The sequence below is a fragment of the Wolffia australiana genome, chromosome 7, assembly GCF_029677425.1.
Source record: "Wolffia australiana isolate 7733 chromosome 7, ASM2967742v1".
Lineage (NCBI taxonomy): Eukaryota > Viridiplantae > Streptophyta > Magnoliopsida > Alismatales > Araceae > Wolffia > Wolffia australiana.
Window position 1 is genome coordinate 7471720 of NC_135841.1, and position 27436 is coordinate 7499155.

Sequence of the window (27436 nt, forward strand, 5' to 3'; positions counted from 1 at the left end):
AGAGAGAGAGAGAGAGAGAGAGAGGAAGGGCGAGAGAGTGAGTGAGAGAGAGAGCAAAGAGAGAGGGTTGGGGAGAGATGAGAGAGAGAGGGCGAGAGAGAGAGCAAAGGGAGAGGGTGGGGGTGAGGAGGAGGTGAGAGGGAGGGAGAGGGAGAGAGCTTTTATTTTTTATTTACTTCATAGAAAAGTCAATTTTAATTAAAACTTGTAGAAAAGAGCGTATTTTCCATCGTTTACAAATCCTTCACCAAAGTTGTCATCATGTCAACTGTTCGAGCCCATCTGTCACTATCATGTCATCCATTACCACTACTCCGTCACCGTCATGGCCTCCCTAAACATCAACCATCACCATCACATCATCTGTCATGCCTCCGTCACTGTGATGAAAGATGCAACGGATGATGTTTGACGAACCCTAGTCTCGAGTATATTTGGTACGTCTCTCTTCCGATAGAAAGACCATTTTTCACCAAATTTTCATGCTCCTCTGACTTAAAACATGACATATAAAATATAAAGATCAACCAATATAATACACTTTATAAACTTGTCATTGATGAAGAGTCTGACTTCATAGTCCGACGATGTTGACGGATGACTACTGAAGTGAGTAAATTATAAAGGAACCCTATGATAGGATTGACGGAATGGACAAATGATTTTCATCCTTCATAATTGACTAATTGAGCTGTCTGATGATGGAACGGAACGGGATCAGGTAATCCTTTCCAGTTGCAAGATTATGACGGATTGAGGTTTAGGTTCTGTCCCATCCCATCTTCTGCCAACATGGGAAACTCAGGGGCTGGCTGTGGACGGTTGCTACGAAGACCGTCATCGTATTCGTCAACGACCAGAAGTCTCAGTCAGAACGGATGACGGACGACGATTGGTCGAAACGTCAAGCCCGTCCCGTCCGTCATAAAAAGTCATCCGTCGTCCGTCCCTGAAGTTTAGATGAGTGAAGGGTGTGGGAAGAAGCTTGAAGAGTATCAATGGCCGTTAGCGTCGCTGCGACGCGTCTACCGTGTTTCTTCTCCAGCAAGGTTTTCTCGTCGAGGAGTCGACCGCGGTCGAGAAGGAGAATGTCTACCGCGAAGGCGATCGATGCGTCGATTACCTCCTCTTTCAAGACCTTCGATTCTCATCTTCATGTCTGGGCTTCTCCCGAGGAGGTGAGTGGTGTGCTGTGGCTCCCCAATTGTGTGAATTTGATTCGATGTGTTATTTCTCTGTCAAATTCAGGCTTTGAAGTACCCTTACCATCCAGGGCAGGAGCCTACGCTTCCCGGCCATGTCGATTTTCTGCTGCAGGTTACTATAGCTCTTAACTGAAGCATTTCTGGTGAACCCTAGAACTTCTCCTGGATATTTGGAAGACGCATGTCTTCATCTCTAACTATACGAACTTGGGGTTTTTCGTATTGGATTGGCGTTGAGTGAGCAAATGAACATCTTGATCAGTATCTTTCATGTTTAGCATGAAAAATTAATTTAATTGTGGAAAATGGGTACGCTGATTATTTCATTTGTCTGTAAGATCTTGAAATATTGTTTATCGGGCTTTGTAACTGTACCCAGTTATTTATATTTAGGATCAAATCCATACTGCTTGTGTTACGAAGTTCGTCCTCTATGTAACTATGGTTTACTTTTAGTTCTTTATACTCTTGAAAATAATATAATTTTATAATTAAAGTTATTTCATTTTAGTGTGAAGGAGATTTAAGCAAAATTGGCTCCGATGTGCTTTTCCGTTACGTATGATACAGATGAAGCTGCATTCTTAGCTGTTAATGGAAGGGCTCGTTGCCTAACCACAGAATGGATTATCTATTGGGGGGAATGTATGCGTTTGCCTAAGAATTCACTCATCGAAGGATGTTTAATAATTCATATTAAATAAATAATCTACACTATACCATAAATAGTTCCATGTGGGAAGATGGGTAGTTTTTTGACTAATTTTTTTCTCAGTAAGATTTTAAATTTTCAGTGTGGTTAAGTGGCGTCATTCCTTAAGATTTTTCAATGATGATCTATTTCATATCGTAACTTCTTTCCGTACAAGCTTCGTCTACCATTTAAATGTCATCTACTTTTAAATTTTAATGATTCTGATAATGAACAAGTTAAATCGATACTCTAGAAGACTGATTTCCGTTGACCAAAACCATAATGCCGGTATTCAAAAAATTAAGTAACGATATGAAATAGATCATAACTGCAAAATCCTAGGGAATGAATCTACTTAACCACACTGACAATTTTAAACTTTCTTGCTTCTTTCCCAAAAAAAAATTCCCTACTGAGAAAGAAATATAGCAACCAGCGATCTTCCTTTTTCCCCTCAAAAAAAATGAAGGGGAGAAGATTGTAAGAGGGAGAGAGAGAGAGAGAGAGAGAGAGAGAGAGAGAGAGAGAGAGAGAGAGAAAGAGAGAGAGAGAGGGAGAGAGAGAGAGAGAGATGCCACCTCAAATATTGCTTTTGAAAACTGTTACAAAAGATGTTACTTGATGTCATCTGTTACGAGCAAATGTTCCTGGTTTTCTGTGGAGTGATGTTGTACTCGCTGCAGTCTATTTATCAATTGAATGCCATCTCAAATATTGGTTTTGGAAGCTCTGCTTGATACAGCCAATTTACATGCCTATTTAAGGCCACATAATTTAAGTTGCATTTCATTTGTTCTTTCGTATGACTTCACGAACCTGGATCTAGAGCCACTGAAAGACTATTTGTTGGGTACATTACCCAGAAAGTCTACAGATATCATCATCCTCCGACACAAAGTTCTTTGTCAATGAAATTCTATATTTGATGAAAGGGCTTTTTATTATGACAAGGATGTGGTCTCCGATCATTTGAATTATCAGCACATCAATTTGTAATTCCAATTTAGAATCATGGGCTGGAATTATATATTTCACGGCAATGATTGGGTATTGTTTAATGTCAACCAAGTTAGGGAGTGCTGTCTGCCTAAAATTCGGACTCTAGACCTTATTTGATTGATGAAGAAGCACCAGAATCCATGCATTCTTATCATCATAGTTTGGAAGAGGGTTTAGCCATTGGTTTGAGGAAGAGTACCTTCCAGCCGAAAACACAGCTCTGGTATACGTTAAGAGGATTATGTCTAATGTAGTCATCTCTCCCGTAGGGTATCTCTGGTACTTTTGCCCATTAAAGTCATTTTGGTCATTTTCTTTTGTGTGTTTGTTTCCATTTAAATCACACAAACCCGTCCTTTGAGGGGGGAAGCCAAGAGTGAATAAGTTTTTCTTGACTCAACCCCTCCTCGTCATGAGCTTGGTCCCTCCCCCCTCCCTCCCCACACCCAAGATCCCCTGCCCTGGTGATCATCTCTACTTTTACTGTATCTTCAAGCGGTTGATTCCTGCCTCCTCTGTTTGGACCTTTCTCTTCCCCCTTATTCGATAGGAATCTAACTTGACATTCTTTCTGGCTAGTGCCTCTTCCTCCTGGAAAATAAGTTGGTTTTGCATTGGTCAGTACGACTAAGTACTATGCAACCAGGGAAATCGACTAAGTACAAAGCAGGTTTAGAGGGAGGAAGATTCTCTCAGCAATATGATTCGACCCTGGATCTTATAAGAATCACCACCAAGGAAGCCAAATTTCCTTCCCACAATTCAAGAATGGCAGTATTCCATAAGATGTTTGTAGATGAAACCATTGATCGGATTGAGTGAGTAATAAAGGTAGAGAATATGTAATGTCTGAGATGAAGAGACAGGAGCGATGGCCAAATCTGACGTTTCTTTCCCCTGAGCTGGAAGATCTCCGGCTACCGCCAAGACTGAGTCATTTTCTTGAGAAATGAATTGATGCCAGTTCGGTGATCTGTCTCTTTTTATATGTAGGATTCCCACCACCTCCTATCTTGAAGAGATAAATGTAGACTCCAATATGTTCAACGAATGGTACCATCTTCTTTTCTCTTTATGATAGGTCTGAGTTAGGACCCTATCACAATATGCCATTGATTATTCATAAACATCTGTACCTGTAGTTTAGTTGACAACACGTCTGAATTTTACTTTGTTTGGCATCTAAGTGAAGATACTGCAGCAGAAGAGGTATCCAGTTGTTAAGAACAATTTAGTTGGCAGATTTCGCAATGGGGCGGATTAAGAAACTGCTGGAGTTACATCCTCTATCAGATAAATAGTTTTAATTCTCGAGATATAATAATTTAAACCCTCCTGAGAAATATGAATGAAGTTAGAATTCCCAGGAAAACTTGAGATAATATAAAATGAGAAATGGTGATAAGCTTTTTCATAAATAAAAGAAGACATCAAAGAAGATTGACGCATGTGAACTTAATTCACAGATGCCAGCAAGAAACTGGTTGGTTGCAAATTGTTGTTCACCACAAAATAAAGCACAGACGAAACCCTGGAAAGATATAAAGTCAGGTTAGTAGCAGAAGACTACACTTATATTATGGATTGGAAGGAGACTGGCTGGCAGTGGCAGCTGATATGATCTATAAAAATGCACACTTCTTTCAAGTATCGTCTTCTTTTAGCTGATCAGTTATTTTATACTGTTGAAAAGATTAATAATTATTTTTAACAAAAAAAATGTCTGTTGCCTTTTTGGAAATTGATGCAAAACTGTTTTTGATGCAACTTCTTTATAAATGTGGATAATTGAGCTGATAAAGGCGGATGCATAGCTGTTTACGGGAAGGACTCTCACTGCCTAAATATAGAATTGACTCGAAGAAAATGTATTCCTCAGTATAAGATCGGTTCTTTGAATGTCGATCTATATTTAACATAAATGGCCAATGAATGGTACTTTATTTACATTTGAGTGGGGATATGGTGTCTTTGTCCTTTCATCGTCTTCTATTATTAATTTATTTTTCCTATATCTCATATCCTTCCGTTTCTCATTCTTCTACATTTTGCCAATCGCTGTAGTGCATGGATGAAGCAGGTGTTGATGGAGCACTTATTGTGCAGCCAATTAATCACTTGTTTGACCATTCTTATGTGACAAGGTCAGTATTACCGTAATTGTGGTATTTGAATCATTGCAACTCTTTTCAGCCGTTTTGATCAGAGTAAATATATTTTTCCGATTGGCTGAAAGAGCCTGTGGCTTCTTGATATCTGTGTGTTACTTTATTACTGTATATCATGTGATTTTGGATGGTGACGCAAATAAGTTTTTTTTTTAAATGGAAAATAAGTATTATTCAAACCCCGGCATTTTCAACCAAGGAATCAGTAAAAATATTTGGATCGGGCAGGTCTGAAGGTTTTAGATGATAATTTTTCAGTGTCTTGAAGAAATACCCATCCAAGTTCATTGGTTGTTGCCTTGCGAACCCCTCAGACAGTGGTAGCGGAGTCGCCCTGCTAGAGCAATTGGTTTTGAAGGTCACTCCAATGAGGACTGAACCGCGTCTTTTTTTTTTAGGTTTGCCTGACATATTCAATCAATCTCGATCTTTCAGGATGGATATCGTGCCGTTCGTTTTAATCCATACATATGGCCGTTAGGTCAAAAGGTGCCATCGTTGTTTTAATTTCTTTTTTGGAATTTTCTTCCTCACTTTGTTGGAAAAATATCTGTATGATGGTTGCAGATGACGAATGAAATAGGCAAGTCACTCTTCGCTAAAGCCGGAGAACTTAATGTGCCTGTTGGACTCATGTGTATGAAGGTTCGTGATATTCTCCAATGGCATTTCAACTATTGGTTATGAGGTATTCAGTCATAATCCAAATGATATTTCATTTTCAGGGCCTTGGATTACATATTTCAGAAATTGAGGAGCTCTGCACGAATTTCCCTTCGACAGTTGTGTTGATTGATCACATGGGTTTCACCAAGCCAGAAGAGTGGGTCATTTATAGATGGGCTTTATTATTTTGACCGCACCATCATTCATAATCTGATATGAATTTGTTTCACGTCAGGGGCAAGGAGAGTTTGGCCTTCGCTGAGCTTCTCTCTCTCTCCAGATTCCCCCAGGTAATTCTTTCTCTTTCTCTCTCTCTCTTCCTCTCTAGATTCCCTCAGGTTACTTTCTCTCTTTAGATTCCCCCAGGTAACTCTCTCTCTTCTCTCTCTTGCTACTGTTGCTAGTGCCCCAGGGTAACTCTCTCTCTCTCTCTCTCTCTCCCACTCTATCTCTAGATTCTCCCTGGTAACTCTCTCTCTCTAGATTCCCCAAGGTAAATCTCTCTCTCTAGATTCCCCCAGATAACTCTCTCCCTCCTCTCTCTAGATTCTCCAATGTAAATCTCTCTCTCTAGACTCCCTAGATAATTCTCTCCCTCCTCTCTCTAGATTCCCCAAGGTAAATCTCTCTCTCTCTCTCTAGATTCCTCCAGATAACTCTCTCCCTCCTCTCTCTAGAATCCCCAATGCAAATCTCTCTCTCTCTAGATTCCCCCAGATAACTCTCTCCCTCCTCTCTCTAGATTCTCCAATGTAAATCTCTCTCTCTAGACTCCCTAGATAATTCTCTCCCTCCTCTCTCTAGATTCCCCAAGGTAAATCTCTCCCTCTCTAGATTCCCCGAGATAATTCTCTCCCTCCTCTCTCTAGATTACCACAATTTAAATCTCTCTCTAGACTCCCTAGATAATTCTCTCCCTCCTCTCTCTAGATTCCCCAATGTAAATCTCTCTCTCTCTAGACTCCCCAAGGAATTCTCTCCCTCCCTCTCTCTCTAGATTTCCTCAGGTAACGCCCTCTCTCTCTCTTTCCAATCTCCCTCTACGGATTTCCTCAGGTAACTCTCTCTTCTCTATCTCTATCTATCACTTGCATTTAAGTGGGGGTTTGACCACGCGGTATTCACGGATGAGCTGGAAGAAGAAGCCACCAGAAGTGATATCCACATGGTGTTTTAATACACTTACGCCGGTGGTCCTCATTCTGGGATATTAATAGAGCCATTATATATTAATTCAGATATATGTTAATTCAGATATATGTTTTAATACATATACTCTGACGCAGATATATGTCAAATTCAGCGCCTTGTTCCGCCTCTCCAAGAGACCTTTCCCTTACTCTGACATGGCCAATCTCCTCTCTCAAGCAGTCTCCTCTTTTGGTCCCCATCGCATAATGTGGGGAAGGCAAGCTCTCTCTCTCTCTCTCTACATGTATTTATAATATTCACTTCTGTATGAATTTTGTTGATCTGTAATTATGGGTTTCTGTAGTTCTGAGTTGAGCGTTGACTTTTGGGTTTGCGCAGCGATTTCCCTTTTGTTGTTCCAGAATGTGGTTACAAGGGAGCCAAGGAAGCGGTGTTGGAAGCGGCGGCTCAGATTCCGTTGACCTCCGACGATGTGGACTGGATTATGGGAAGAACAGCCACTCGTCTCTTTGATAATCTCCCCAGGCCAGCCGTATAACTTATATTTTCCTATGTTCCCACTTTAGTACTTTCTCTTACTTCTCATAAATGCTGCGTTGACCTTTCGGATAATGTAAGTCTTTGGTGGAGTGAAACAGTGGCCAGTGGAGAAGTTTGAAAAAACTGAGGGTCCCTAAAACAGCCACTTCTTTGCAAGAACTAGTCAATCTCCGTCGACCAATCTTATAACAGCGCAGCCGCTCTCTGCTAGAGAGAGAAACAATGGTCTGGGGAGAATTTTTTTAAAAAAAGGGGGCTCTAAAACAGCCACTTCTTTGCTAGAACTAGTCGATCTCTGTCGACCCATCTTACAACAGCACTGCCGCTCTCTGCTAGAGAGAGAAACAATGGCCTCTGGAGAAATTTTAAAAAAATAAGGGCTCGTAAACATCCTTTTCTTTGAAAGAACCAGTCGATCTCTTCCGACCCATCTCACAACAGGGTGTTGCTCTCTTCTAGAGAGAGAAACAGTGACCAATAGAGAAGTTTGGGGAAAAAAGCGAGGGGGTGCTCTAAAACAGCCACTACTCGGCAAGAACTTGCCGATCTCTGTCGACCCATCTCACAACAGGGTGCGGCCCTCTGCTAGAGAGAGAAACAGTGACCAATGCAGAAGTTTGGAAATAAGGGGATTTCTCAAACACCCACTTCTTTGCAAAAATTAGCCGATCTCTGTCGACCCATCTCACAACAGTGCTCTCTGCTGGAGCGAGAAACAGAGACCAATGGAGAAGTTTGAAAAAAAAAAGAGGGCTCTAAAACAGCCACTTCTTTGCAAGAACTAGTCGATCTCTGTCGACCCATCTTACAACAGGGCTGCTGCCCTCTGCTAGAGAGAAACAGTGACCAGTGGACAAGTTTGAAAAAAAAAGGGCTCTAAAACAGCCACTTCTTTGCAAGAACAAGCCGATCTCCGTCGACTCATCTTACAACAGGGCCGCCGCCCTAAGCTAGAGAGAGAAACAAGGAGGAAAGAGTGGCTGCGGCTGATCTGGGCCGTTCATTTCCGGCGCCTGGCCGCAGCCGTGGATTGCTCCATCTCCGTCAGCATCTCCCACATCACCTGCACATCCTCATACCCACATCCCTGCACGTCGTCCTCCAGGCTCTGAATCCCCATCCCTGCCCATCATCATCATCATCATCATCATCATCTTTAGAGAGAGAGATAGAGGGTAGAGAGAGAAACCCTGGGGTCGTGAAAATCTCAAGAAGAATTGAAGAAAATCTCACCGTTCTTTCTTCCGGCAGCGCCGCTGCGGGGAGAGACGGCAACCAAGGCCCTCTTCACGGGGTGGACGAGCTTCTCCAGCCAGTCCTTTCTCTCTCTAGACCCACCTCTCTCTTTCCCACCTGACATCTCTCCTCCCTCTCTATCTCTCTCAAACCTTTGCCACACACACAACTACAGAAGACTCCCCGCGACGCGGCGGCTACTTATACGGGTTCTTGATGAGAGAGACAGAGAGGTAGGTAGAGAGAGAAAGAGATAGATATGGATGGCGCAGCGGCATATGCCATCACGTTGAATCCGACAAAAGCCCATCCCCCCCACACAACCGGTGAAACAGAAGAGAGATGATGATAGTGACAGAGATAGAAAGATAAAGATTTAGAGATGGAGAGAGAGTTGACCGACCGCGGGCCGGTGGGCGGCGCGGAGCTCAATCAACCACACAGCCCGGCAAAGTGTTTGATTTGCTCATTAAAAACCTGCCGTGAAGAACTGCAGGAAAAAAGCGATGGAATTGGAGTTTCTCATCAATGGCGGATTCAGCGCGTGAAAAAAGGCTTCAACCTCTCTCTACATCACGTGTCTGTACTTGATCTGCATCACCGACACATCGAAACAATGTGTTGATCGACAGAACGATCCGTCCATAGTTTTTCCTGATCAAGAAAAACAGCTCAGCGTTTTTCTTCACAGAATCACAGCCAACCTGTCAAAAGTTATCAGAACATATGGGAACAGATGTGTACTTGTTTTTAAGGCAGGTGAAGAACGTGGGAAATAGATGGGTGTTCTTTCCTGGAAGCCTCACCAAACCTCCGGTAAATTTACCGTTTTCTACTGAGTTTTACTGTTTCCATGGTGTAAATCAATAGGATTCTTCTGTTTTCTTGGAGCAAAGAGTTTTCCATCTGTTGCAATCCATTTTTTCCTAGATCCGAGGAAACACCTTGGCATGGCTATTTCAGACGTTATGATAAGATGAAGTACAGAAAAAAAAAGAAAAAAAAAAGAAACAAATCTTCAAGGCGTCATGACGTTTGGAGGGAGAAAGAACCAAAAAAATGCAAGAATGAATTGAAAACTGCAAGAACGCCATATAAAAAATTCAGGATTGGATACAAACACATTAGAAAATCCAAAATGAGGAAAGTACAGTGTAGACTAAAGATAAACATAATCCCTTCTCATCCTTCCCCATCATGTCTCTGTCGTAATGTGACAGATAATCTTCCTGTGCGGAAAGATTTTTATTTCAATGAATAATGTTATTTTTTTAATAAAAAAATGGAAAGGATGGCTAGTGAAAGAGATAGAATACGGGCTTAATAAACAGTGGTAGGAAACTCAACAGTTGAGTGTGCCAAGACGTGAGCAATTTGGAATGGGTGACCTCCCGGGAACTTCATTGGCAGTACAACCCTTGGCAAAAGTTATGAAAGAAAGATGGACTACAAGATGAATCAATTGCAATTCTCTTATAAAAAAATTCCAGGACAATTAAGAACGAACAAGGAACCCATAAAATGTTTTTTTGACTCCCTTTGGCAAGAGTTTGGAGCAAAAAATGGACTAGACGATAACTCAGTACCCATTTTTACATCTAAAAAATTCTGGAACCATTGAAAACCAAAAAGGAGCCCAGAAAAAGATGGAAAGGTGGACATACAGATGCAAAAACAGATAATACGAAGAAGCAGATTGACAGACCGACAGATAGACACACAGAAACTACACACACATACATGCCTACATATAGACACACAGGCAGTCACAGAGAGAAAGACAAACAAACAAAACAGAAAAAAAATATGGGGAGATAAATAGACAGACAAATACATACACACAGATAGGAATTCAAGCACTCAAAGAGGGTCCCAGATAGATAAACAAACATATAAACTCACAAATTGATAGAAAAATTAGCACTAACAGAAATAGACAAAAAGTAAAAAAACAAACAAAAATGCAGAGGTAGACAGAGATAGTCAGAAAGATAAAAAAACACTCCTATAAAGAGACAAACATATGGATAAACAAACAAAATGCACACAGACACACAAATAGACACAAACACATACAGATAACACAGGAACATAGAGACGGACACACAGACAAACAAACAAACACTCAAATATACAAACATAAAACGTACATATAGATAAAAAAAGGAACACACAACCACATAAACAAACAAAAATACAAACATACAAATAGACTCACCCATAGAAATACAGGCACACGCCTTAGAGACGTGAAGATAAATAGATAGAAACATAGACAAACATACACAAAGACATATGGATACAAATCAGCATATACATAGACACACTGATAGACGTGCACATAGAAAGATAGAGAGAAGGAGAACCAAAAAAATAGACAGACATAAAAAAAATGAGAAGCAGGAAGGGCCCACATGAAGCCAAATAAACAGACAAGAAAACACATATACATGTGGAAAAACAAACATACAAACTAACACAGTCACACAAATAAATAGATAGACAAATAAGCACATAGAGAAAACCAAACAAATATAGACAGAAAGAGATACAAAAAAAATAGACAAAAACATACATTTTGAGACAGAGATTGACACACAAACAAAGAGAGAAATAGGAACAAAAACAGACACACGTACGCACATATAAACACATGCAAACAAACAAATACAGACAAATAGAAACAAATAAAGACACACATACACACATATAAAATACATAGGCAAACAAACATAAACATATACACAAATAGGGAACGGCAAACGTCATCGGTCATGTCACATGTCACCGTGACAGATGTCGTGACGGTGACGGTGACAGAATGGAGGGGTCGTGACCGTGATGGTGAGGCGTGACGGTGACGTGACAGTGACGGGATACTGCGGGCGCGTGATGTGACGAAATGTCCGTCACGGATGACGGCCATGATGGATTTTTAATGCATTTTAATAATGAATTTATTGACAGAAAAGGTAATAATTTTATTCTTTTTATTAAATACATTTATATAATTGATTTTTTGCCGTAAAATGTGTATAAAAAATTATTAACTATTTTCTTGACTAGGAAATTAAGGATTTAGTGTCACATTCTTTAATAGAATTGAATAATTTTTTTACGGATTAAAAATTCATAATTACATTTTAATAATGAAAATTATGAGTATATTAATTTTAAAAATTAATATATTGATGGAAAAATGAAGGATTTTGTGACTTATGGTTTAATATGTTGTGATAATCAAATTATTGACGTAAAATTGAGAATATAAGTAATTTAATAATTAAGTTCTTGATTGAAAAATGAAATATTTAGTGAGGTTTTTCTTGAAAAAAATTTAATACATTTTTTTATTAATGTGAAATTATGAATGTAATAATTAATTTGTTGACAGAAAAGGTAAGAATTTGAGATAGGGAGATAGAAAGATAGAGAATTGGAGATAGGGAGAGAAAGATAGAGCATTGGAGATGTGGGGAATTGGGGATAGAGAATTAGGGAGATCAGAGATGGAGCGACAAATAGGGAGATAGAGAATTGGAGATAGGGAGAAAGAGAAATAGGGAGATCACAGGGGGAATCGAGAAATAGAAATATAGAGAATTGGAGATAGGGAGTAAGAGAAATAGGGAGATAAGAAAGGGATCGAGAAATAGAAAGATAGATAATTGGAGATAGGGGGATAGACAAATAGGGAGATAAGAGAGGGATGGAGAAATAGAAAGATAGAGAATTGGAGTCTTGGAGATATGGGGAATTGGGGATAGAGAAATAGGAAGATCAGAGAGGGACCAAGATATAGGGAGTATGAGAATTTGAGGTAGGGAGAAAGAGAAATAGGGATGTCAGAGACAGATATCAGAGAGCAAAAATCATTTCTTTACTGAAGACTGAAGCGTACAATCGGATATGGCATGGAATAAGATCAATGTGAAGGAAGAAGATCGGATATAGCATGGAAAAATAAAAAAAATTGCTCAACTCACCGCGAGAGAGCGAAGAAGAAGATCCACGTGAAAGGAAAAGTTCCACAATTCTCCACTTCTCCTTCACGAATTGCAACTTGCCAGAGAAGATCAATGTAATCTTTGATGGTTGAAGTTCCGACTTCGAGTTCGACTTAGAAGAGCTTCCGACTTCGAGTTCTGACTTCTACTTCGACTTCGACAATCAAAGTTCGACCCAAGGGGACTTTGACGCAGAGAAGTAGAAGTTAGATTACTATGTTTATTAACATAGTAATGTAAATAACATTATTTCCGTCACTGGTGACGGTGATGGCATCAGAATGACGGTGACGGGATGGAACGAGGAACAAGGGACACGTGACAGGTACGTGATGGAATTTTTCAGAATCCTCCGACGCATGATGAGACGGTGACGTGACGAACATTTTGTCACGTCACTGTCTATCACGCGTCGTCATCCATCCCATCACGTCCGGGGCATCACGTCCCGAACGGGTCGTTCCCTATACACAAAGAAAGACGTAGATATATATAGATGAAATACATAAAACAGAAACATGTGCATACATGCACATGGACACATAGACAGATCAAAAGACAAAACACACACAAAATAAAGAGATAGCCGGAGAGATAGACCAAAAGAAAGAAGGAAAAAAAACACAACCATACGTAGAGATACAACAACAAAAAAAATAAAATTGACAGAAACAAAAATAGGGAAACATACGCAAAGACACATACAAAAAATAGGCACATTCACAAGCAAACATTTCTAAATGCAGAAAAAACAGGCCTATAGATATAGAGATAGACCAACCAAAAGATAGAAACACATGCAAAAATAGGCAAACTAACCCATTAATAGATATACATGCACATAGACAAGTAAATAGATAGACAACCAAAGAGGCATATATACAAAAATAGAAGCAGAATTCTTAAGTTTTGACAACAAAATATTAAAGAAGCATCATTCTGATCGAAACCCATGTAGAGGAAGCACCACTCAGCCCACTGGGCTTATGAAGAGGAGGGTATCATAATCTTCATCATTTTCAGGCTTAGGTATTCATCCTTTCTTTTAGGCTTAGCAGGGTTTTCACTATCCCACAGTCAACACTGACTATGCCCCTTGCTAGCATGCATCTGACTCCATTTATGTCACCACTAGAGATAGTAAATCCACATCACTTGCCGCCCCTGCACTCATAGACACATATCCACCACCATCTCCATAATAATTCACAATGGTAAAATCAGTACTTTCCGCTCACCGCCAACCTCCTTGTCACTTTGAACTAGGAAAGCAACTGTTAAAGTAAAATTTACTAAAATTCATTAAAATTATTATATAATTTTTTTGATGAATTATTTTATATATGATTAATATTTCATCACCTTCCTAAAATTATTTTTGATGAATTAGTGTAAATGATTAATTTTTACTATTCTGGTTTTATTAAACTAGATTTGCTTCCTCGAAAAATATATAAAACCCTAAAAATATAAATAAATCATAAAATTCACTTAGTCAATACATGATTCATGTGGAGTTGACCCTTACTCATTGTGTACAGGTGAAGAAAATTATAACTATTTTGTATAAATTAGAAGTCTCAAAATTTGTAATTAACCCTAATTTCCAGTTTATGACATATCAGTGCAAACTTCAAGAAGTGTGAGACTTCTAGAAATTATCATTTTCCTCTAACCATCACAGAAGTAATAACTAGAAAAGATATACCATATGGTCATCATATGATCATTTGTTCCTGAGTCAAAAACCTAGTCAATGATTAGTGGAGAAGCGATAAACTTTTATAATATCAAATGTGCTTCTTCGTGAGATTTAAATTGGCATATTGATTGACTCAATATTTTTGGAAGTTTTCCAATATTCCAACTGATATTAATGGAAACTTGGCGATAAAAATGTGAGATAAAGCTCTTTTTAAAAATCATTCTTTGTATCAGTTTGCCTTAAAAAATATTTTATAACCTATAAATGGATATATAGGCTATTCAATAGTTTTTTATGTGAAAATTTTCCTCTTACATTGACAAAAATAATTGAACATTCAATCAGTTCTTCATAAATTGTATCTTCTATTTTGATTTTAAATCAGATTTCATTCTAAATTATATTCTAAAACCAAGATTGAAATTATATTCTGAAAGTTTTTCTCAATCTTATCTTTCAGAATTATGTTAAAATTTATCAATATTCAACTTAATATTATTTTCATAAATTTTATTTATATATTTAATTAATTTTTATCTCAGTAAATTGATATGGCCTCAAATCATTTTACTCATCTTGTAATAAATCACTAATCCTTTAAATAGAGTGTTGAAGGCCTTCCTAATTTTTAGTTAAAATTGACTAATTTTGTAATTCTGATTAAGAATACAACCTTTGAATTTAATAAAAAAGTTTATATATGATTACGATGAAACTTAAGTTGGCATAATCAGATTAATCGAATCGTAACATATTTTGAAAATTCTATTTTTTAAGGTTGAATATTAAAAAAATGATTGCCGGATATGTAATACTAAAATATGTGAACTGGTGTTGAAATATTTGTGATCAATTTGGTGTGAATATGACCAATTTTAATCACATTTAATTATCTATTGTATTGATGCATCTCTCAGCATTTAATACAGCCATATTGTTCCCTCTGACTACCTTGATACGACTTCACCCCAATTCAAGTTTCACCATGGTATGTGCCAATAAGACCATAAAAACTCTTTGTGGCACATTGATCAAATCCAATTTAGGGTATTAATTTTTTCATCATCCTCTGGAAATGAGTCAATGAAATTTCAAGTTATGATTGGATGTGAGTGTACGTAAGTTTACATTGTTTAATTGCACAGATCGAAAGGCAGTGAGGGAGGAGATTATGAAAGGAACTAGAATTGATCTTTCAACAGTTCCATACAGACAGATTTGTCTATCAAAAAGATACTCTGAAGGCTTCATTCTCGATGTCTCACTTGCTGAAAACACCCTGGTCATTCCATGTGACCTGCTTGATGAACATAAATGACAGAGACATCTTAAATTGGTATGCAAGCATTCTGATAAGTCATATGTCCTTTGGAATAGTTCTTTCAGAACATCAGTGCATCTCTGTGATGGTTACATGAAAAAAGTAAAAATTTTGTGTAGTATGTAATTTGGTTTAACTGTTTAGATTTTCTCTATATGAAAGATTTATCTAAATTGATCTCTTATTATTCTGTAATATTCTGAAAATGTGGCATTGTATTTTTGTGAGTCAACTGTCCTAATTTTTCTTTGAAGTAGAGGACAGGTTCAAAATATTAATGCAGGCATGGAAGATTTTGTTGAATCTGTCGTTTTTCCCGCATCAAGGCTATCAGAGTCAAACCAAGTCCCCCCTCCCAGCTGACATACTTAAAAAATATCCACATTGGTCCCTAAGTCCCATTTCTGGAAAGGCTCAACTTCAAAAGTGTATGTGGAGCTTCCACCTCATACAACTCCTCTAGGGATGGAGATAGGCCTAACCCAGATGTGCAGTTAATATTGTTTTACACTAAATAAAACGATAATTCAGTTAGAGATAGTGATCTCACATCCACTTAAATACATCCATCTATCAAGCAGGAAAATTCTATTTTATAGTATTACATATACTTAAGTTAATCAATAAAGATTATAATACCTTGAATGGCAAAATTATATGACTAGTGATGAGAAAGGGTTGTCTCCACAAGGAACATAAATTAGGGATTAAATTATTTTTTATTGGTAATCAGGGGATGAGAAGACATGTTTTATGTATGGTGAGATGCGTAGGATGATAAGGATAAATATATGTAATAATTAATGTTTTATAAATGATTACAAAAATGGAATGAATGAGCACAGTATATGATAATGACGAGGCATATGAGTTAGATGTGATGGATGTATAGAAATGGATGTATTTCAATTAATTGATATTGATAAGAGGATGACAACATAAGCACCAGGGGATTCATTGTAAAGCCATATATTCCGCCACAAAAGTTAATGATTCTCAAATTTACTTTCTTTCACTCAGCATGCAAATATTGGAGCAATTACAAGATGGTTTTTATACAAATATAGGGTTATATATATCAGAGTATTTGAATGGGTATGGGTGAGGTAGGCGAAGATGGTCTTAATATTTCAGCCAAAAACTCATTTTTTATCATTAGATATTGTAATTTTATGTCCTTATCATGTATCAGATCACCGATGAGTCAGAAAATTCCTTGATTTGCAAAATATTCTGCCATAAAATTATGCATTTAACTACCTCTATGATGATTTCTCATTTTCTTGAGAACCTATGATTTTTTTATTTATTGATTCTCTTTTAGCCAACAAAAGATGGCCACATGTGTTTGCTTTCTAGATCTTCAAAATCACATTTATTGTGGTTAAAATGGTATTTATGACATGTGACCCAATATATGGCTTCAAAATCATATTTACTGCATTTATTGTGAACAAAATGCAAGCTTTTGATTGTCATGTGTGTCCCTACACATTAATAAAGGTAATGTGAGCTAGGAAAGTTGATGTATTTAGCCATTATAGCATTGTGATTTGTAAGACCTTAGTGGTACCTTTTTTCAATGATTAGAGTAGCTAATTTTTGGAAAGGATCCATAAACCCTTCAATTAGTTCTATAAAAATATTATATTCATAAAATTACAAAATTATTTTTAATATAAAATTATTTTCTAATAATATTGTCAAAATTTCTGAAAAAATATTACAACTTAGACACTTCTTATTTAAAAATATGATCCCAGAAATTCCATAAAATAATTTTATGATACATACAAATCAAAATATCATTCTAAAAATAGATTAGTCATTTAATATTGATAACATTTATATGTAATCATTTTTTGCAAATAAACATATATGATTTATGATATTAGTGTAATAACTAGTGTGTTATCACACATATGGCATTGAATTAAACTTTTCTAATTACATCATATGAAAAATTGATATCAAATGACGAAGAGTGGAGATATCTATACAAGCTATATTGAGATATTTAAATACCATTATTTTGGAAATATTTGATAAGGATTCTATATTTATTGAACTTATAGGAGTGGGAGAAGTTTATTGAGACTGTTTTAAATCGAATCCTTATTACTGAGAGTATTTTTGGTTTAATGTTCCCAAGTTTGGGCCTTATCTTATAATTTTTATAATTGATGAGTGATAATATCTTATAGGTTGATAATTTTGAAAGAGTTATTGAATCATCGTATTGGAATAAAATTGAATGAATACCATATTGAGATTGAGTAGTTTTGATATGGTAATTGATCTTTGAATAATCATTGTAAAATTTGATTAAATATTGGTTTTATTCTGGATCTGTGGTGCAAGCTACTTTGTATTTATTGAGATGGAAGAATATTTCATATTCCAATATTCAAATGAATGTGTTGTTGACTCAGGCAGAGTCATTTGTTTGACTTGTGTATAGTTCATGCATGTCTCATTGTAAGTCAAGAGGTGACTCATGAAGAGTCAGAGATTGACTTGGGTAGAGTGACAGAGTTGGCTTGGACAAGGTCAACTATCTTGGTTTTCCAAATTTTTAACAGAGCCCTCCTAAAATTAGTTGGGAGGCAAGGAAATTTTGTGAAGTCAACTTGGTGGATGTCACTCACATGTAGATGCATTGAGTATCTGTAAGACAAATGGTCGCACGCTTAACATACATGATCTGTAATCGTTAAAATGGGTAGCATTTGCTTAAAAAAGTACAGATTTGATTATACTGCTATGAGGCTGAACTATGGGACTATGAGTCCCATAGTCTATGGTAAGATAATTGTAACTCAAGGGATCTAAAAACAGACAAAGAACACTAATATAATGCATCATCACTTATCCTCCCCCTTGTGCCTATCACCACCACTTAGCTCCTACACCTTGATAATTCCATGTCTTCTTCAACATATGTAATTAATCTTCTGGATTATTATGCGTTGTTTGCATTCCTTTGATACCATAACTTCAGTGTCATCCTTCCCTCTTCTTGGACTGTGGTGCTCTTAGTGTTGCATGAACAATGAGATCTAAAATGGTTTTTTTATCACTAATCAGTGTTGTGATTCATCTTCTCACAATACTTGAAGTATAGTCCCTCTCTTGGTTTCCACTTCTGAGTCGTGTTCTTTCCGGGACATTTGAGATTTATGTGATCTCTGTGAAATGGTCTTAGATATTAGATTATGAGTCTTATTGTTACAGTCGGCTGTGACAGCAATTCTAGCCTTTCCTCTTATTCTCTCACAATCTTATTAGCTTCCTCCAATTTGGAGGTTCCTCTCTGTATAGCTATCCCAAGGCCACATATTCCACATACAAACTCAAATGAACACCAATATTTTAGGAGTTAAGGCTGCTACAGAGCCACAATATGTGACATTACAAAGTCAAACAAATCCTACACTTTAGGGATGAGTTTTTACATATCTTTATGTCAGCAGACACCCCTATTCATCTGCTGTGTTTTTTTTTCTTTCTTTATTTTTTTTCTTATTTTTTATTCTGTCCCTGAATTTACCATTACTAGACTGTTATTCTTTTGAGATCTGATCATATCAGGACCTTATCTTATGGTGCAACTCCACTCGCAATATGTGACCCAATATTAAAGGGTCTAACGCATTTGGGTCTGCTTTGGCATTGCACCGTCATGCTGGTTAGGCAGTCTCACCCAATATTAAAGGCCAGACTTGCCTATTCTCCATTGAGCTGTCATGCTGGTTAGGCAGTCTCACCTGCCTTGAGGTGGTAAAAAAACCTGCTAACTCTACTTTTTATTCTTTTGGTGGAAAACCCCAAAGTCAACATATGTTTGACTGCACAAAACCTCACAATTTTTTTCAAAAAATATAGAGTTCTAAATTCCAAAATATCCATTTGAAGCTCTGTTTCATTCATATAAATGAAATTCTTATTTCCTTAAATTAATGTAAATAACATGTGAAAAATCTGTTATCTTCAATTGATATACAGATGAGAATCTTACAGAGCATGAATCACATGCTATCAGACCCCTCTGTTCTTCTCCTCTGCCCAAGCAAGCCTACTTTTCTTCCATCCCCAGGGATGGTCCCCTCCCACCTGCAAGAAACTCATGTGTTTGCCCAGAAATTTCTATAGAGCTGCACCCAGGCTCCTTCTCCATGCCCTCCTCCTTCATCCTCCTCCTCACTGCTGCAGCCTCCTCCAATCTCCCCGCCATGGCGTAGGCCTTTGAGAGCAGAACCAAGTTGCCAGCAGTCACTGGTTGAAGCTCTTCGACACGAAGAGACACCTCCTCGGCCAGCTCCACTGCACCATGGAGTATACAGGAGCTCAGAAGGGATGACCAGATGGTCAACCCCGGCGGCATAACCATGGTGGAGACCATCTCCCTAGCCTCGGTAAGGCGCCCAGCTCGACCGAGGAGATCGATCATGGCGCCGTAGTGCTCCACAGAGGGCGACAATGCGAATTCCTCCAGCATCAGCTTCCAAACTCTCCTTCCCTGCTCCACCAGCCCACCATGGTTGCATGCCTTGAGCAGCCCCAAGAAGGTGACCTCATTGGGCACCAACCCATCATCCTGCATGGCCTTAAAAACCTTAAAAGCCTCCTCTGCTTGGCCATGAGACGCCAAGACCTCAATCATGGAGCTGCAGAGGACAGAATTCCCTCTTCCCCTGGCTTGCTCAAAGATCCTCTGAGCATCCTCCAAGCTGCCGCATTTGCCATACATGTCCACCATCGCCGCCGCCAAGTGAAGGTCAACTTCCAAGCACCGCCTCCGGATAAGCGCCTCAACCCACTTCCCCTGAGAGAGTGACCCCAGGTGGGCACAGGCCTGCGCAACCGCCACCAAAGTAACCTCACTAGGACTAATCTCAGACCCCTGCATCTTCCTGAAGAGATCCAGCGCCTCCTGAAACCGGCAATTCTGCACATACCCGCCGATCATCGCGTTCCACGACACAACACTTCTCTCCGGCATAGAATCAAACAGCCGCCGAGCACCATTGACATCGCCGCCGCCGCACCGGCCCGAGATCATCGTGTTCCACGAGACAATGTCTCTCCTGGGCATTTCCTCGAACAGTTTCTCTGCATGTCTAAGCAGACCCTCCCTAGAGTACAAACCCAGCATGGTATTCCAAGAAGAAGTGTTTCTCTCAGGCATTACCTCAAACAGTTCCCGAGCACGGACCAGCTCGCCGCGACGGCCAAGGCCAGAGATGGCCGCGTTCCAGAACACGATGTCGCGGTCGGTAGCTGTCTCAAAGAGGAGGAGAGCGCGGTCTGCTAGACCGCAAGAGAAGTACATGTCCATGGCGGCGGTCCTCAGAACAGCGCCCCCGTCGAGACCCAGTTTAACCGCTACGCCATGGATCTCTTCTCCGACCATGGTCAGCGCCATGTCCCCGGAGGAGGTCAAAACAGGGGGAAAAGTGAAGGGGTCGGCCTGGACGGAACGCCATCGCAAGAAAGAATAGAACTTGAGGCATTGGTCGTAATCTCCGTTGTCGGCATAGCCTTTGAGCATGGCGTTGTAGAAGAAGATGCTGGGCGAGTCGAGGGAGAGGAAGACGGCGAGGGCGTAGTCCATAGACTTAGAGAGCGAGCAGCAGAGGAGGAGACGGCCGAGGATGACGTCGTTGTTGGAGTTGCCCGTCTTGAGAACCAGGCCATGGATGGCCTTCAAGCTGCAAAGGGTCTGTGGAGTTTTGAGGTAGGAGAGCAGCTGGCGGCCATGATCGTTGCAGCTTAGAGGGGATCGCACCAAGAGGCCCCCAGATGGAAGGGAAACACCCATTTGATGATCGACTCATGGGTTGAAGGTTTTGATACTTAAATGTGTCAATTCAATGTGTTGACTGTTGAATTAAAACTTGTGCGCTAAAATGTGTTATTTTAACTAACTTGATATAAGTAAATGGAGAAATGATGAGCCCAAGCTTAAATATCAGTGTGATTTTCTATAATGGGTATTGTGATGGAGAGGATTTTGCAGAACTATTTTAGAAATGTGAATCTGTCGTATTTCTACACATGTAGTAATGAGGATTGATCTGGGTTTTTCTCATTTAGATGATTGATTAATGGTTAATGCCTTCAAATCTCTGGAAGAAAATTCCATTGCAGTGTACTGATTTTTATGATATTCTTAACTTCAGCTGCCAATAGCCCCGTAGGGTTCTTTCTCGGTGTATGTTGACTTAAATTCATCGATGATGAACTCTGAATGGCCACCCCTCCAGCAAATACGGTATGCTCTCTATACACCTGCAGGTCAGATTTCATAAGAAGAAACAAATCCATTGCTCTCAATTTGGAGATTAACATCAAGACAGAAACCCTAAATAACTTCAATTTTTTTCTGCCTCTTGCAACCAAATCAGCTGACTCTTCTTCAACTCGGTCCCCTTCATTTGTTCTGATGTCTCTATTTTTTATTATTTATCTCAGTCCACATTCTATGAATGTTTAGTCTAGAAAAAAAGAAGAATCAACTTTCAAGAGGTCTATGTTAAAGATATCTTTACATGTATCCTTGTGAATTAATAGATTTATGAATCTTTGATTGGTTGTCATCATGGTTTTTGTTTCTTTTAGTTTTTCTTTTTTAGAAGGGTAAGCTTTAGTGTTAGGCCCCAAATTAGACAACTTCTCTGCCCAGAGGCATGTGTGCTTACTTAGAGGGCATATTCGTATTTTGACTCACGATATTTAACAATTGAGTCCTATTTAGTGTGATGTTGTAGCGCACTAAGGGTGGTGATACCCAACCCTGATCTTTCAGGGCATCGCACTCTGTGGTGGTAACACACTATGGATGGTGCACATGTCCATCAGCGCTCTATGCGACAGATCAGGGTGCCCCGCACGCGGCTGGCAAAAGCGCACAAGCATGGGTACCAAGCGCAGCACGCACGAGCGGGACACACGGGGGGGTGGCAGTGCCGTGGTGTGGCATGCGGAGCTGTGCGGGGAGCCGCGCGGCTGCGCGTGGACATCACACACGTCGCGTGTGCGAGTCGTGGGGCAAGAGACATTCCCCCAAGAGACTAAGGCATTGGCGCTTAGTGAGCTTTGAGACGGCTTGGGGCGCACGCCACTCGTAGTATTGGGTGCGCGGCGCCCAGCTTGAGGCATCGAGCACAGCAAAGTCCGAGCAAACCGCACGATAGTTGTTAGCGCAAGTGCTGGTGGTGTGTGTGATTGCTCAAGGCTGGGGTGGCGTGCGTAATCGCCATGCCAACGGGCACGCGGCGCCCGGCCCAGGTGCACAGGTGTAGTGGCGGGGTCGATGAAGGTGCGCGGGGCTGCGGGCCTCAAGGCGCAAGAGCGGCCCTACCAAGGCACACGTCGCCTTGTTTCTTTACCTGGTATCAACCCTTGTCTTCTCCCATATAATGTCAATGATGGCAACGCAACCCTTTGATGATATTGATGCAATGACCTTATTCCTCGACTCCACTCTCTCCTCTAACTCCTTTGAGATCTTAAGCTATTGCAAAAGACTTCTGCTACAAGAGATCAAGGTTGCTTAGTGTTCTGCTTCAAGCACTGAGGCCGACACGCGCTAGATTTGAGCAATTGGCATAACTCGGAATTAGAACACATGACAATTAAACAGCAAAAGTGATCAAAGTATTGCATTCTAGAAAAATAAAAATACCTCTACTAAATATTACTTGTATATTTTGGGAATATTTTTGGCCTTATTGTTTCACAACAAGAAATCAAATTTCTCATAATATTTTCTTTATTTACTAGTCGAAGACATAAATTTTCTTCAATTAAGCCAGTATGTCACAAATATTTAAAAATTCTACAAAATTACCTATTAAATAACTTCAATTTACTCCCCCTTGGGGAAAACCCTAAACATGAGGTATACAACTCACCCCAAATGCAGCTCCCCTCATAGAGATGAGATTAAACCAGGTGTTTAAGGGCCGAGTGAGGATAAGCAGATAGGCCATAAAATGTTCAAGACATACTTACCATAATAAACATATCATTAACTTATACTTGTCAGTAAAAACACCTGGATAATTGTGTGACATCTGAATTATATGATATATTGAAAAAGAATTTGGGTCCCCCGTGAAATGAGGATCTTCTTTGGTGAGCATTTTTTAAGAAACTACAATTACTTTACTATGATACCAACAAGGCAATATCAAAGGAAGAATTTACAAAATAGAAAGAAGGAAATAACAGCTACAGCAAAACAAGTGACAATAAAGAATCAGAAGGACACTCTTGAGGTCCTAACCAGGACTTGTAGTAACCAGAGGCCCACAAATGGTGCCTTGCGTCGAGACCCACAGTAAGAATTTAAGTGCCTGAATGCAGGGGAAGGGGAAGGTCTGAGACCAAAAATAAGAGAGCTCATGAAAGAAGTCGGACTTTTTAGACCTCATTTATATAAAACTCTTGGCAGAAGCACTCTCATTTATATAAAACTATAGCTGCTGGATTCAATTAGCTGAGACTCTCATTTACATTCAAGATGACTACGCCAAACCATTCATACAAAAAAATGGAACATGGCAAGGGAATCATAATTCAACTACCTTATCCAGAATCTCATGGTCAGCTGCGGTAAATCTAATTGAAACTAATCGTTATGATTTGATTACTAGATGGAAAACATCTGTGGTCCCATACTAGACGAATTTGAGCTTAAAAAACATTTAACTACCACATTAACATATTTTTTTAAAAGATACCACATTAACATTGATGAAGGCTCAAGAGATGGATAACATAACTACAGCGCCTTGAATTACGCTTTTTTTAAGAAATAATGGCGGCTGGCTTTTTTATATGGTCTAATATTTGAACTAAATTTTCAGAAAAAAAAAATATTTGAACTTGGATTCAATAGTAGGAACGGTTGACTGTTGCACGGTTGAACAACCCTATCTGCTACTCGACTTGTGTAGAAGACACATGTTATAAGAATCCTTCTATCGATACATTTGTGCAAAGCGGCATAAAACGAATTATCAGGGTGGTAGAGCGGTATTGCGATTATTATGTTCAGACATTACATGATTTGAGCAAACTTCGAAAGATTACAAGTTCCTCCGAGAAAATTTATCATGTGAGACATACTACGCATTCGAAGTGATATAAACACCGAGAGATTTAGAAATCCCAACCTCCCCCTGCCCCATTTCGGGCATCTTCGCTAAATATCTGATTTTAGTAGAAAAACAAATGGCAAGCACTAAGAGTTAAAGAAATTCATCAACTGAATGCACAATAAAACCCACTGTAAGACAAGGACATTATAATGCAAATTTACCCTTTGAACTAGGACCCACCTCATTATATCATTTTGACTTGTGATGAAATAGCCAGGGCAGTAAAAGAAAAGACATAATTTGCCAGAAGGGTACAAAATAGAGATAAGAAAGGCAGTTGAACAAGGTTCAGCCGACCGTCTAGATTAAAATTATGACTTCGACGAAAAAAAAAACAACATAACATTAAACAACACACCTTGACTTGAACCCTAGTTCATCCTCTGGGCGGCCTCTTTGGCCAAAAGCCTTTCCTTGCCCTTCGTCTTAGCCTGCGATTTCGAGCCCATGATTCCACCACCCCACTTCTTCCTCACCTCGTCGAACTTGTCATTGAAATTGGCCTGAACCCCCACACAGTACCCAATTCAGAAACAGAACACCCAAAAAATAAAAGAAGAAAACAATGAACGCAGGCAAACCTTAATCGCCTCCAAGATCTTGCTGAATTCGAGTTTATCCTCGTTCTTGACTGAAGTCAAACACAAAACTGATGCCGTCTTCTTGTGAACAATCTGGAAACAACGTCAACCCAACATGACATGATCCATTAAACCCTTTCAAAGCCAAACAAAAATGGGCTCACCGTTCCCAAACGGGCTTTTCCCTTGACAATGCAGAAGGGAATCTCCATCTTCCGGCAGAGAGCAGGCAGCCACACCACTAGCTCAATTGGCTCAACATCGTGCGCTATCACGACCAGCTGAGCTTTGTTCTGTACGCCAAAAACTGAACTCCCCATCAGCATTGAACATGATCATAACATAGTATAGTATGGGGTTTGCATGACACGGTGCACCTGCTCAATCAAGTAAGTGACGTGATTAAGACCATACTTCACGACGATGGGCTTCTTTACTTCGACAGTCTTCCCTTCAGCTTCTGCTTGGGCCCTCGTTACAAGCCGTTCCTTCTTCGCCGCCTTGTCCTCAGGGCGGTACTTGAGCAGCATTTTAAAGAGATTGGTCGCTGAGACCAGAACCAGTCATAAACCTTTTAGAACACTTAGAAGAAACACATTCCTTGCCTCCAAAATCATTCATCGTTAATCAATAAATATGTTTGTGCTGGCCGAGAACTTGCATAGAAATTAATTACCTCTCTAACAGTTGAAACTAAATACGAAATTACAATGTAATTAAGAAAGTCAGAGAGATGATTATTCCAAAAAATATGTTTCCATGATCTTTTTTATATAGGTTAACACGACATTCAGAAAAGAAATCAAGAAGCTCGCCCAGTATAGACAGCTCTAAAATTCATAATTCAGTTCAGTATCGATGCCTTTTTTTTGTATAGCGTGCAATGTTTAGAATCAAATATGCCTATTGACATTATTCCGCAGAAAATTCAAGGGTAAAGAAAAACCGAATACAGAGAAGACGATACCGGTCATAGAAAAGCATTTCACAATGGTATGGATGGATCTTGGGGGGATAAAAGAAGATCAGAATCACGACTATTCAACTCACCGAGGTTCTTATCCAGAGTTCTGGTGAACTGGTTCAAGGCTGGAGGGACCTTGAGTCGCTGCTTGAGGATCCTCTTCTGTCTCTGGATGCGGACAACCTTCGGCCATTTCACAAAGCGGTGCAAGTCCCTCTTGGGAGGGATAGCGCCCCCGATACCGAATTGCTTAGGGCGCTTCTCAAACAAAGGATTTACAACCTTCTCCTGTACTCAAAGTCAAAAGTTGAAATATATCATTACAAACAACGTAGAATGGCCTAAACTAGAAAATAATCAAATGTATAAACACTATAGAGAGGTAATGAGAGATCAGTCATACTGGCTTCTTCTTGACAGGAACAGGCGCCCTCCCACCTTTCTTAGGAGCCTGTAATTTTTTAGTCCAGAATATGAATTACTCAAAAAATCTTTACCGCACGACATACAACATCAAATTCAAAAAGGCCGCACAAAGGTATTGAATAACAGTAGAAACTCGTTGAAACGTTGAAATTCGGCGTTCAAGAGAGAAAAGGAGATATTGAAGAAGCCTGAGGAGAAAACAAAAACGCGACAGAGAGGGATTTCACATACCATTGACGACGCTCTTGAGAAAATGACGATGAACAAAAAACCCTAAATCAAGCCGGCGGCGAAGGATCAGGAGCGAGGAAGAAGACGAATATTACAAAACGATATTTGGAGGCAATACCCTTATTATAGTAATTATTTACGTCATTGCCACGGATTAACTCTCTAATTTATTTTCTGCCAATTTTTTTTCTCATGGGAAATTAATTACATAATTAATTTTAGTTATCACCGCTTAGTCTACCTTTCTGATCCTTATTATCTCGAATAATAACATTCTTAACATTCGGAATCAAGGAGATTAATTTAAACCACCCTTCAACCTCCATTTCTTAAAATGCAGATCTCATATTGTATTTCCTGGCGATACAAACTTT

General features: G+C 39.3%; 3 protein-coding genes across 3 annotated transcripts; 1 reads left to right on the forward strand and 2 right to left on the reverse strand.

Annotated features, from left to right (window-relative positions):
- The first annotated feature begins 977 nt into the window (after positions 1-977).
- Positions 978-7496, forward strand: LOC144705242 (catalytic/ hydrolase). Its single transcript, XM_078577828.1, has 10 exons — positions 978-1178; positions 1249-1317; positions 4963-5042; positions 5325-5424; positions 5502-5555; positions 5634-5711; positions 5792-5889; positions 5968-6022; positions 7019-7140; positions 7263-7496. Exons 1-10 carry the CDS (start codon positions 999-1001, stop codon positions 7420-7422), a joined length of 996 nt encoding a protein of 331 aa, XP_078433954.1. The 5' UTR covers positions 978-998; the 3' UTR covers positions 7423-7496.
- A 12128-nt stretch (positions 7497-19624) lies between these two features.
- Positions 19625-21529, reverse strand: LOC144705932 (pentatricopeptide repeat-containing protein At1g74630-like). The gene has a single exon (XM_078578800.1). It carries the CDS (start codon positions 21512-21514, stop codon positions 19769-19771), a length of 1746 nt encoding a protein of 581 aa, XP_078434926.1. The 5' UTR covers positions 21515-21529; the 3' UTR covers positions 19625-19768.
- A 3553-nt stretch (positions 21530-25082) lies between these two features.
- LOC144705636 (large ribosomal subunit protein eL8y-like) lies at positions 25083-27173 on the reverse strand. Its single transcript, XM_078578411.1, has 7 exons — positions 27063-27173; positions 26809-26856; positions 26492-26693; positions 25819-25988; positions 25606-25734; positions 25442-25534; positions 25083-25363 (listed from the first exon to the last, which is right to left on the reverse strand). Exons 1-7 carry the CDS (start codon positions 27063-27065, stop codon positions 25232-25234), a joined length of 777 nt encoding a protein of 258 aa, XP_078434537.1. The 5' UTR covers positions 27066-27173; the 3' UTR covers positions 25083-25231.
- Between the last annotated feature and the right edge of the window lie 263 nt (positions 27174-27436).